Source organism: Ochotona curzoniae, unplaced genomic scaffold (genome assembly GCF_017591425.1).
Source record: "Ochotona curzoniae isolate NIBS_2020 unplaced genomic scaffold, NIBS_Ocur_1.0 contig_3520, whole genome shotgun sequence".
NCBI lineage: Eukaryota > Metazoa > Chordata > Mammalia > Lagomorpha > Ochotonidae > Ochotona > Ochotona curzoniae.
In genome coordinates, this window is record NW_024465894.1 from 22,345,907 (window position 1) to 22,359,249 (window position 13,343).

The 13,343-nt window shown below is 43.4% G+C and overlaps 1 protein-coding gene across 2 annotated transcripts in view; it reads right to left on the reverse strand.

Moving 5' to 3' along the window:
- The window catches only part of PCSK2 (proprotein convertase subtilisin/kexin type 2), a 213,378-nt gene extending 203,721 nt beyond the window's left edge, over positions 1 to 9,657 (reverse strand). For both annotated transcript variants that reach the window (XM_040981190.1, XM_040981188.1), the window contains exon 1: positions 9,481 to 9,657. In XM_040981190.1, the coding sequence (XP_040837124.1) occupies positions 9,481 to 9,657 (177 nt within the window). The remainder of the gene's footprint in view (positions 1 to 9,480) is intronic.
- Positions 9,658 to 13,343: the final 3,686 nt, after the last annotated feature.

Here is a 13,343-nt window from a genome sequence, read left to right on the forward strand (position 1 = left end):
TCTATTCTAGTATTACTCCCTGAATCTGCTATGTGGAAATCCTTGTCCTACCTTCTCCTGGTGATCCAAATGGATGTACAGTTCCTCTTCCAATGTGCTGAGACAACTCCTCTGACTTCTCCAAGTGACTTCGTCTCTAAAACCAGTGGTCATGGCTCCCCAATTCTTGATTCCATAAACATCTCCCTTCCTTAAATTCCCTGCATACTCTCAGTTTTCCTCCTATATCTCTGGTGGTCCAAGTTCTGCCTGCTCTCCTCACTTCTCATTCTTCCTTCAAGTCTGAAGTTTTATAACATTTTGTTCCAAGACGTTTTCTTTCAACAGTCTTCCTAGGCGATGACATTTACTTCTCTGGCATGAAGAAGGTGGTGTATGGGTTAGTCAATGTATGACTTTCAGTTTCTTCACCACTTTTGCCTCTTTTTCCCTTTGGTAACTCAGTTCCATGGACCTTGTCATTTTCTAGTGTTTAGTTTTTGGAAATCTTGGTTCCTTTCAGTTTTTTTTTGTCATTCCTAATTCACCCATTCTTCTCATTCATTGAAATTCCCTATTTTTAAAAAATGCTCTTTTCATATTTCTCTATCCCATCACAGTCCAAATCTGAACGTTGTCTAATAAAAGGACTCAGTTTGCACTGCTAAGATTCATTCTCTGCTTGTTGAACCTCGAGTATGGTTCAGAAATTGTCTGGTCTTTGTGAGCTTTCTCTCCTGTTCCCTCCAGCAGTGTTGAAACTTTTAACTCCCCTGAAGCCACTCACCTGATCACCTTTTCCTTCACTTCAACACTGATCCTGCCTTTTGCTCTTTCAAAATAATCATGACTGTTAAATGGATATTACCAACACAGTCTCCTCTGTGTCTATAAACCAGACTCCATTCACTAAGTTTTCTGCTTTTAGTCTGGTTGAGGAGAGTTCCCTTGTCTTCCTTAGGTGAATCCCTTCACTTTTAAATAAAGCCCAGCTAACCAACAGATAAATGAAAAAATAAAGATTTTGGAAAAAAATAATTATAATGAAATTAGAAGTAATTTTAAGATAGAATTTATACAAGCAGTAGTAAGAACTATGTTTATAAGAAGGTTAATATTTACATTTGTGATATGATGCAAAAATAACAATAGAGCTAACAAAGATTGGGATGCAGAAGCAGGGAGGTGAGAGGAAGGTTTGGAATACTGATTTCTCCATTCTGGAAAGCATTGAGTGTAAGCCCCAATGAAATGGAAATATGTAATTAGATAATTAAATATGACTAAATACATATTATCAATCATTTATGCATAAAATTTATAATCACAAGCTCCCAACTATTAGATGTATTTTTCCAAACTTTAGCAAGCACTATGAGGCCATACCATGTTTTTGTATGGCAGAGTTTAACTATTCCTTTTATTTTCTTTCAATGTCCTGATCCTCTGTTAATAATAAATTAAATAACTAAAAACTAAAAATAAAATATATGATGTGATCCCATATTGCTTGCTTCTATACTTTTCAATGTAGAAATATCTCCAATAAAATTGATCTAGTTCTGGTAGTGGTTATTTCTGACTAATCAGATTCTGGATTACTAAAAATGTACTCTCTTCTAGAGCTTTCTTTTGGTACAAAATGCTACTTTTACAAGTAATGAGAAGGTTTGATTTTGGAAAAAATAAAAAGGTATATTTTTCCTGAGATTAGAGCTTCTTAATTATCTTGATTTTATTTAACTTGATTATTTCCACTTATGGCATTCGTAAGTGCTACAATGCTAAGAGTGTCATCCTTACAAGGAGATGTTCGCCATTTCATAAATAAAAGAGGTTTGCTTACACATTTTTAAAGGATTATGTATTTATTTGAAAGGGAGAGAAAGGGATAAACAGAGACTTCCCATCCATTGATTCAGTCCCCAATTGCCTCCAACAGTTAGTCAGACAGTCTGATGCCCAGAGTCAGGAACTCCATCTACATTTTCACATGATTGGCAAGAATACTTGGGCCATTATCCACTGCCTCCCAGAGCATTAGAAGGAAGCTGGACTGGAAACAGTGGTAGAACTTGATCCTAGACAGTCTGATATGGAATGTAGGCATCCAAGAGTGCAGCTTGACTTGCTGCACTACAGCACCCACCCTTGTTTGCTTAAATAAAACAAGGAAAAGTGCTCAATTGTCTACTCAGTTTAATAGCAGTGTAAGTTAGATCATTTGTTCAACAAGTACTCATGGCAGGCTATTTTGTCAGATACTATGATTACATAGAAAAGAAGACTGACAATGTTCTTACCTTCACCTTATATTAAAGTTTTAGAACAGTGAAACCCAAGTACTCTTGCCCCAGCTGAACTTTCTAATGACAATATAACACCTTGCCAATATTTTAGAACTAAGTGATTATCTGTATGTTCTTGATATCCCCAAATAAGTTATTCACTGTTCTTTAAATTTCCCTTGATATAAAGAGAGCATTAAATAAAGCAATTATGGAAAAAATGAGACTAATTGGATATTTACGGAAGTTAATGTCAAATTTAAAGTTATAAATAAAGGGTAACCCCAGGACTATCAATATTCTATAACAAGAGCAGAATGTGATGCAGTGGTTTAAACAGCTGATTGTAATACTGTTATCCAATATTAGAGTACTGCTTGGGATCTTGACCACTCTGCTTCTGATCCACTTCCTGCTAATGCACCTGGGAAAGCAGCAGAAGATGGTTCAAGTTCTTGGGCCCCTGTCACTCACCCAGGGGGAACAGACTGGGTTCAGCCTGGTCCAGCCCCAGTTATGGTGGCCATTTGGGAGGTGAACCAGTAGATAGAAGATCCCTTTCTCTCCTTTCTTTCTCTCTTTTTCTGTCACCCTTTTGAGTAATTATAATAAATCTTTTTAAAAATCCTTCAACATTCCCAAATATATTTTTCTTTACAAAAGAAAATTAAGAGTTTCAAAAGAAGCATTTATTACATGCAGCTGTTTCATCAGAAAAACTCAGATTATCACAGCATTATGCAAAAAGCCACAGTCAACTTACTTTTTTATGAACAAAATGAATTTTTCATGGCAGGTTAGCTCTTTTGGTATATGTATCATGTCAAAACCACCTATTTGTTTGCTACTAAAATTTTAACTCAGATGTAATTTCTTAACTCTTACCATTTGAGGACTTTAGTGAACTTCAGCTATAAAAATGCATCTTAATAACTAAAAACTCCTGCTTTTGAACTGTCCAGAAGTTATTTGGATCTCACACACAATCTGTAAATCCAGTAGAGTCCTTTTAAAAATGATGGGTGTGAACTCAAATATGAAATGATACTAATTCTGTAGTCGGGAGAAGTTTGAACTTCGAGTTTTGTGTTTTACTCAAAGTTTTACGTTGAACATTTAGAACTGAATATGTAATTATTTCAAACCTTGCTAGAACATCACTTTCCAACTATAATATTCTGATCTATACCTAATAAGACCTTTTGAAATAGAAATTGATTTCCAGCTATTCATTCACTTGAGAAAAAGTGATATAATTTCTCTTCCTTTTTGTATCTTGATTAGACTTGAGCTGTAGATGTTATTTTGTTTGCTCAGAGTTCCTATGTTCACTACTGATAGCTTCTAAGAGGAAGGTTGTAGGGACTCAGGGAAGCATGCCAGTCACCCACTTTCTGGTTGCTTGTTACTTTTCTGCCTCCTAGCTGAACTGAAATGGACCCTACAGGGATAACATCTTGCAGAGCAGTTCTTCCAGCACTTTTTCTCTGAGCTCCTGACCAAATCTTCTTGTGGTGCAAGAAGCACATGTTGAGTGTCTATTATGAGCAGAGCATACTGATTATCAGTGTGAGGAACTGAGCAGTGCATGCGTTTCATATTTTTGTTAGAGAACACAAATCCTAAATAACTGAAAAGTTGGTTGATGGTATGAGATTCAAACATAAAAGCTTTTCACAAGACTTTCAGAAATTGTTTTTGTTATAATTTGAGTTGGCTTGGTTGTAAGGTTTAGAGATTCACTTCAGCAACAGTAGGAAAGGGATATTTACTGACGGTTTATTAGTTTGGGTAACATTTACTGCTTTAAAGATTAACACCCTAGTTTCAGTAATATAATAGCATTTCACTTCTCATATAAGAGCTCTTAAGTCCAGAATCAGAGACATGGGTGTTTTGTGCCTTATGATTCTGCCATATTTAGCATTTGGCTTTTACAAAGTTGCTGTTTTAAAAACGATAGAAAGTGAAGAATCTAGAGTCAATCAAAAGGGAATTTTTATCGATCAGCTCAAGGGTGAAAATTCATTATTTAGGTTCTTAATGCACAGACAGAAATGACCACATGGTCACACTTATTTTGAGTGCCGACTGGGATAGGTGGTCTTGCTGTGACTCATAAAGAAGGGGAAATGAAATTGGTGACTTATGTCTTCAGCTGTCACAGTTAATTTTTGCTGTAAAATGTGGATGGAAAACTATTAGGAACTCACACAAAATGTTTGAGCCTCCCCTTTGTCTGAATGGATTCTATTCTCTTTTCTATACCAACTAGCCAGCAAAATTTCCTGTGGGAATCTGTGTTATTGGCTGAGAAAATTATGATTCCTTCTAAATGAAGTTCACTGAAATATTTGAACCATATCATTTCATGGACCTTGGTTATCCTATGGATGAGTTGTTGATGGACTAGGTATAGATTCATCATCCAGTCAATTATCATGGCTATGGAAGTCAATCCATGCTGCTTTCCAGGAGAAGAGTATTTGCTAAATAGTCAACTTGTTATTATCAAACCTCTGGAAGTGCAGGTCATGCACAAAATGGTGCAGGACATGCATATCCTTTATGCACATACTTCTATATACTTGACATCATCTCTGGATTGCCTGCAATACTTAATGGAAGGCATATGTTGTAAGAACCATGGTTACCCTGTGCTGAAGGGGAAATGATGACAGGAAAAAGGCTGCATGCTTTTAGTGCAGAGTTGATTTTTTTCCCAAATATTTTTTTAAGATTTGGTTAAGTCCATAGAAGCTGAGTTCCCAGACATGGAGGATCAACTGTACTTCAGCATGCAGAAAAACAACATTTATATAATGGTCCAAACCTGAAAACCACCCAGATAAGCAAAACATTTTTTTACTTTAGAGTAGTTACACACGTATGCACTGTTTGCACAAATTTATTAAGCTGAGCTCTTTCCTAAGTGATACTACACTTCCATGAAAGCAAAATGATCAGAAATTTACATTCAGTACTTGACAGTATAATTGTTATCAGACTTGAGAATTAAAAATAAGCATCACATATGAGTGCAAGTTCAAGACCTGGCTACTCACTTCCTAACCAGCTACTACCTGGGAAAGCAGTGGAAGACGGCCCAAGTGTTTGGACTCCTGCCACACATGTTGGAGACCTGGTTGGAATTCCTGGCTCCTGGCTTCAGCCTGGCCCAGCGTTGGCTGTTGTGGCCATTTGAGGAGTGAACCAGCAAATTTCTCTCTCTCCTCCTTCCTTCCTTCTTTCCTTCCTCCCTTCCTTTCTTCCTTTCTTCCTTCCTTCCTTCTCTCTCTCTCTCCTTCATTCTCCATTCTCTGTATTTGCCTTTCAAATAACTACATAATTTTTAACATTTTCACACATATAAAACTTCCATTACTTTACTTGTATAATCAAACCAGGCTCAGCCCTCAGTAAATAATCAATCAATCAATCAATAGAGCAGACTATAATGAAACAATAATACTGAATTATAAGGTTTTTCTTTTGCCTTAAATTTGTTCTGGCTTTTATGATTTTTTTATCACATTTCAACATTTTTGCTTTAATAAATAATTTTTGTTTTATGTTTTAATAGAACTAAAAGTAGTAGCACTTGGATTATTATGACACCCTTTGCGGTACCATGTCTGTGATCACTGTAAACTCATTTTCCTCAAGATGTGTATCTTCTGTAACGGACATAGCATATATATGGGCCAGGACCAGGTCATGATATAATAGAAAATTTCAATCTACATAAACTTTTGTGGAAGTGGTGGTGGTAAGTTTGTAGTATTTTTACTCCGTTTTAGAGAGAAAATGAGCAGTTTTGCTCATGGTATTGGAAATATCAAATAATCAATAAATATTTATTGAATACTTCATATTCAGGTCACCATGCTATATATAGAGGCTGTAAAAATTCATATGCCTTGTCTCTTCTGGGAAAAGTGAACTTGAATAAGAACATGAACATAAGCATTATTTGATGACTTATGTTTCTATGTTAATAACAGATAAATAGCGAGTATACAAAAAGTTAAAATGAAAGGAAAAATATCACAAATCTAAAACCGTGCCTTCAAGAGGCATTCAGGAGCATGATGTAGAAAAATTATTTTTTAGTCAAGCAATTTTTTATTTTAAATGAGTTTTTTCACTTAGCAGATATTATCAGTTACTTAACCTCTTGGTGCTTTAAGAGTTTTAGTTGAGACTTATGGGTGATGCAGTTATTCCTTCCATAGGCTTGTGAGATTACTGTGGCACAATTGAGGAAAAATAGCAGGTTCAGCTAGCTTATATTTCTGACTCCTCACAAGGGCCAATAATAAATAATCACTGAGAATATTTGGTGTCTGACATGTTGTATGGGATGGGGGAACAGAGAAGCAGGGAGTTTGGGATGCTGCTTGAAATCAGAGTAAGATAGGGGAAGGACATACTGAAGGTTTCAAATGCACAGCGAGTAACAAATGTATGTAAAAGTACAGAAAAAGACCAGAAAACAATGTTTGAGAAGCCTGAACTAATCAGTACAGCTAAGGCACTTTCCTTTGGCAAGAACAGAGAGGGAGTAGTTATCGGAGGAAACCAGATGCTCTCATCCCTAGTAGTTCCATTTCCAGAGTAGCAGTCCCCTCTCTCCTGAAATGTATTTACTTGTGTGAAATGATGCAGGCAAGCAGTGGAACACACTAGTTTCTGTAGTGCAGACTTTCTCTTTATTGGTCCCCCACATGTTTAGTGCAATGGAGTCAAGGGGGTTCTGCGGTTCAGATCTTGAAAGGTGGACAGGAACTGAGTCCAAAGAAAAAGCAGGGTTATCCTGACAGGTGTCAGTTACACCCTGCAGACTCATCAGGGTGGGAGTATCCTGTCAGACTGTTACCTCACTGGATTTAGGTTAGAGGTTACCACCTGTCGAACTATGGAGAGGTGAAGAGAGATGGCCAGGGGGAAAAAAAAATCCATTTCTTCAGATCTGGGTGTCTGAATAAAATCAGGGCTCCTCTCCCAGGAAGAATGGGGTAGTAAGAGGCCTAGTTATTTGGTTTTGCCTCAAAAGGACAAGCTCCCTGAGATTTAAAGATTAAGGGATTAAGGTATAGAAATGATTCTTGTATTATCCTTAGACCCTCGCCCCCCGCCCCCCAAGTAACAAACTAACTGAATTTCTCAATAATCTGTTTATTGCTGCATGGAACAGTGAGTAACCTCTGGGTAAATTCGTAAGTTAGGGCATTATTCTCCACTACAGTAAGATTTGGTTAAGTTTTTGAGGTCAGAGCCTAAGAGCAGTTTTAAAAGGGAGAAGCAAAGAGGAGATAAAACTAATGAGGACAGTACCCACACCACGCAACGGTACATGCCTAGAGGAGCGAGTCACAGGTCTTTCTGTATCAGCCGCAGCCCTTTACACCCAAGGATGAAATAATCCAGGGCCACATCCATTCTCAGCATATCCTAACTCCCAGAATAGCTGTCAGCACCTGGCTTCCTGTGGACCAAGGAGGAAGAGAACATGGGATTCAACTCAGAAAGATCAGTTTTTCAATCCTTACCTATTTTTAACTTGGGCTTCTGTCTGAACCCGTTTCCTGATCAGTCTCATTAATAGTACTCCTCTAAGGGTTGCCAGATCAGATGAGAAATTCATGTAAGGACCACAGCACCTCAGTGTTCCTACACTTGTTCCCTAATGACAATCAGCACTGTGTTTCTAACGCCCTTCCCCGCCCCCAGCCCCAAGTTTAGCACAGGGTAATAAGGCAGAATATATTCCTTTACTGTGTTGAGGGGTGTTCTTGAAACGGTCCCCAGGCGCTCGGCAGCTACATTCGCGAGCTGCACCCTCCACTGGCGCCTTATCGCCCCTGCTCCACCCACGCCTCCTGCTAGCAACAAGTTCGCTTCTGCGAGACCCACCCGCGCGCCAAAGGCAGACAGGGCACTTGGTAGGAATCAGCTCGGGGGCGAAATCGCAGGGAGGTGGGAGAGCCCGCTGCATCTGCGGGGGTAGTGATGGCTGGGCTAGGAGCCAGAGGCGTGGGAAGGAGGGACAGAAGAAGTTGGTCGGAGCCCCAGGTTAAAGCAAACATCAGAAGCACCCAGCGCTTACGTCCCGCCTCTTTTCCTGGGGCGTGGAATCTCTCTCGCACAGCCTCTGGTAGCCACATCGTGTCCTTCTGTCTGTTGGTGTCCCCTCGCTCCAGATCTGCACCTCCTTAACCCCCACTGCATCGCAATCGGGCCAGGTTCCCTAAGGACACTCGCGATCCCCATTACAGATATTTCCAAGGAAGAGCAAGCATGTCAGCCACGGTCCCCAGCCAGCACTCTCCTCCAAGTCGTCTCAGAATGGTCACCCTGCGTCTGCAAAGGGGCTAGAGGCATCGGAGACCCGGAGCCTTCACTAATTGCTCAGTTGAACTCTTGACAACTTAGGGCAACGGGGATTCCCACGCTGTCGTGGGAAAGCCAGGCTGGCTGCCCACGCATCTGAAGGGGACACCTCCGCGTCTCCGTGGAGAATTCCACTCAAAGTCCACACCTGCCGCTAGTGGAGGACCAGGGAGCCAACCACGAGCATGATCCAGGGGTGGGCAGTCATAGGCGGGGAGGGGGTAAGGGTGAGGGGAGGAATAGGGCTCAGAAGTTCCGCCCAGATTTGGGAGAGACCAGCTCTTATGTCAGATCCTCCCGGTCTGGAGCGGCTTTTCCCGGGAAAGAGCAGGGACCGAAGTCCCAAGGAGGAAAGTCCTCCCAGCGCGGGGTCGCTGAGGGCACCGTCCAAGCTTTGGGCCCGGTGGCTCTGAAACTGTTCTTTCACCAGAGGTGGGGTTTGGAGGGGAGTCGTCCCTGGCGGGGTAGTGGACGCCAAGCCCGGTTGTGCAGGGCTCCATCCGTCTGTCTCCAGGCAGCCTGGAGAACTTGGTACCTCGGACAGCAGCCGGGCGCACAGCATCCTTTGAAAGACGTGGCCTTATTTTTGCCCCCAAGTCATAGAGCAATAAATTATTTTGATGACCTTACTGGTACAGATGAAGGGCATTTTAATTACATAACCCGTGAGAGATCACCGGAGGCAATGTCGTGTTGGAGGAGCCGATGGCAGAGTATCTGCATCGTAGGAGAAAGAGAAAAACTTGCAAATCTGCATGGAGATTGCGCAGGGCTACCCGTCGTTGGGCAAACGACATGCGAAATGCACGAGAGAGCTTACCTTTCGGACCCCAAAGCCGTGTTCTGCTGCAACTTGGCGAGCTTCTTCCTCTCCCCCTTTATGCAACTCCACAAGAAAATGATTCGTGAAGACTGCTCTCTCGGAGGATGCAAAAACCGTGACCCACAGGAGGAGCCCAGCGGCCGCCTGCCAGCGGGAGATACAACCACCCTTCATCCTCCTTTGGGAGCGAAAAGTGCGGCTCCGAGGCGCGCAGGCTGGTGAAGTAGGGGGACCCGGAGGGAAGGTGCAAATAAAAAATATATATATATTTATAGTTTCTTTTTCTTTCTTTAAAATCTTTGTGTCGAGAAAGAGACGGAACAGGGGGTTAAAGAGCAGCAAATCAAGTGTGCGTTCCCCTCCGGCTCCTGGCTGGAGGGAAAAGCTGGGTGGCCCGGCGACCCGGCTCGCTGTAAGGGGTGCAAGCGTGGGGAGCTGTGTGTACCAGAGAGAAAGAGCGAGTGTATGTCTGTGCTTGATGCTAAATCTGCATTTTCAGCTCCTCCTCGGCTCCAGTTCCCTAGGGGCTGGAGGAGAGCACCAGCCCGGCTGACGTGCGCCCGCCCGCGGCCAATGAGGGTTGGAGAAGTGGTGGGCCCCGCCCTGGGCCGCCCCTGCCCGCCCCCAGCCCAGCCCGGCCCGGCCCGGCCCGGCCGGCCACCTCCGCGGAGGGAGAGAAGGGGAGGGCCTAGGCGCCGCGAGCCCGCGCCCCCCGTCCCCTCCGCAGCCGGCGCGCTCCTGCAGCTCCGCCTCGGCGGCCGCCGCGCACCCAGGAAAATCCCCCCAGCTGCAAGCAGGCCGGCGGCGCCCGAGTGATGTCATTGTTTGTGGAAATCTGTACGGCTCTGGAAATGGAATTACGGAGCGCACGGCTACCAGAGGTCCCGAGGGGAGCTGGGGGCACCAGCCTCAGCCTCTGCTTGTTTCTCGTCCCTGCTTATTATTTTTCCGCTGCCCCGCTGCAAAACAACTCTCTCTCTCTCTCTCTCTCTCTCTCTCTCTCTCTCTCTCACACACACACACACACACACACACACACACACACACACACGGCATTCGTAACTCTGCTCCTCCCAATAACAAAGCTTATTTTACCCCTGCCCTGCCACTTGGGGCAAATCCCCAGGGGGAGGTTTGCTTCCCTTGCTGGTACGCCAAAGGGTCGGGGGGGCGGGGGGAGGGAATCTGGTAAAACAGTCTGTTCTGGGCAACTCAAGGGGCAAGGATACAGGGAAAAGCTGCAGGTGAGGAGCTAAGGGCAGCGGGAGGCCGGGCTAGCCCTGTGCGTATACTGGCCCTGGAGCTGATTCCCCAAGGAGCCTATGCTGCGCTGCTGTCCAGACTGCCCTGGCGGAGATGCGCGAGGGCGAACACACATGGAGGCGCCTTCTTGGGCGTGGGGACTCTGGGCGGCCCAAGGACAGCGAGGGTATGAGTTGGAGGAGGTGTTGCCACTGGTCCCACGCGCTTGACGGGAGACTGGCCCTGAGCGTCCTTGGAAGGACGTGGATTGGGTCCCAGTGGCAGGGGTCTGATGGGTTGTCCCATGAGGAAACACATGCCCGCAGTCTGCAGGGTTGGCTGCCTTGGCTCGGACCGGTGGAGGAGGCTCTGCTGGGACGAAATGAGGACAATTGTTTCCAAGCAATTCACACAAGGTTGCATTCCAGCGTATTTACGGAGATTTGGTTGGCATTTCGTTGCAAAGTTCAAAACCTGCTTTACAGGGATGAGAGGTAAGAGACCTTTGCTCAGGAGCTAAGCATATGCAATTGAGAGCGAGAGTGAGAGCGAAAGAGAATGTAACAAGAACACACTACACATACCTGTGTATGTGCACTCTCCCTTTCCGTTCCAGCATGAAGTTAGATTCCACAAGAAAAGCACTCTTGGTAGAAATGAGCACAATTTTGAAAAGATTTATATATTCGAAAGGCAGAGCAACTGAGAGAAAGGCGTTCTCTCTCTCTCTCTCTCTCTCTCTCTCTCTCTCTTTTTCCTTCTGTTGTTTCACTCCCCGAATGGTCGCCGTGGCTGGGATTGGGCCAGGCTGAAGCCTGGAGCTGGAACTCCGAGTTTCCCACGTCGGTGACAGGTGCCCAAGAACATGAGCAGTCTTCTGCTGCTTTCCCAGTTGGATGACGAGGGAGCTTGAACGAAAGTGGAACAGCAGGAACTCTCCCCAAGAACCCAGTTATGGTGGGTCACATGGTATACAGAGAGCCTGTGGTTCAGAAGTGGCTGTCTCCCCCAGAGCCCTTTCAAGTATGGTCCAACACAATTTGGACTTATTGACAGTTTTGAAGAAAGCATAATAATTTGCTGTTTTTATTTGGATTTCTGCAAGACAATTAAACAAAATCCAGAGAAGGTTGGCTGAGTTAAGAATGCCAGGGACAGAATGGAGACGAGGTTTCTGGAAAAGCATTGATGAAAGGGAACAAACCAAGTCTGAGTCCCTTAATTACTACTCAGAAGCTCTCATTTCTACCAAGAGACTCTTCTATTATTTCCTATTGACTCCACACCTTGTCCTCTTACATTGCATCTGTTTGCCTACCATGCAAGGTTTTCATGTGGAGAGAGCTTCATTCCTCCCTTCTGCTCTCTTCCTTATGTCTCCTCTGTATTTTGCATCAAAGCATGAGGTTGATGTGAAGCAGTACCACACGGTTCTTCCTGCCCTATATTGTTTCTTGAGAAAAATGGCAGCAAATGACAAAATGATATTAGTTAGATTCACAAGCACAGAGAGCATTTCAAAAGGGTGTGTAGTTAGGCTTAAGTCTACAAACAAATAGATGCTAAGAGCATCAGATAAGTCAATTTAGAAGATTATGGGTGTTGGGAAATAGTGCTGCTAATGCAGCTAAATCTCTCTGAAGATAAACATGAAATTACCATCTATTTAGAGACATTTATTAATTTTTTTCTGGAACCACAGAATGAGTTTTCATTTCCTAAATAAATTCCAAATATGAGATGATGGTAAGTGTTGAATCTTATACATTGCTGTCGTTTGAATATGGTTTGTCTGTTCTGCAACTCAGGGTAGAATTGGATTTTACTGTGGTGAGGATAGGCAGTTAGGACATTTAAGAGATGAAGGGGGTGACATTTGGCACAGTGGTTAAGTTTGGGACACCTGCATTCTGTAATAGAATGCCTGGTTTGAGTTCTGGCTCCACTGTGGGTTTTAGCTTCCTGTTAATGCGCACCCATTGGGAGAGAAGATGGTGGCCCAAGTCCTTGAGTCCCTGCCCACCAGTGTGGGAGACCGATTGAATTCCCAGCTCGTAGCTTTGGCTTTGCACAGACTTGGCTCTTTTGAGCATTTGGGTTGTGAGCCAGTAGAGGGAAGATCACCTTCTCTCTCTCTGCCTCTACTTTCCAAATACAATGAAAACAAATAAATAACTAAAAGTTGTTAAAAAGAAGTACATGGGCAGAATGTTGAGAATAGGCACAAATTGTTTTTTTTAAAAAAATCTTTTTTTAAAAGATTTACCTATTTATTTGAAAGGCAGGGAGAGAGAGAGAGAGAGAGAGAGAGAGAGAGAGAGAGAGAGAGAGAGAGAGAAGCGAGAAAGAAAGAAGAAAGGGAAAGGAGGAGAGAGAAATCTCCCACTTGCTGGCTTAAGGCACAAATGGTTACAGTGGCTGGTGCAGGCCACGCTTAAGCCAGGAGCCAGGAACACCATCCAGGTCTCCCATGTGGGTGGCAGGAATTCTAGCACTTGAACCATCATCTGTTGCTTTCAGGTGTTTCAGTAGAGCTCTGAGGTAGAAGTGGTACAGCTGGGACTGTAACCTATACCTGTATGGACTGGTGGTTTAATCCTCTGTGCTACAATGCCAGT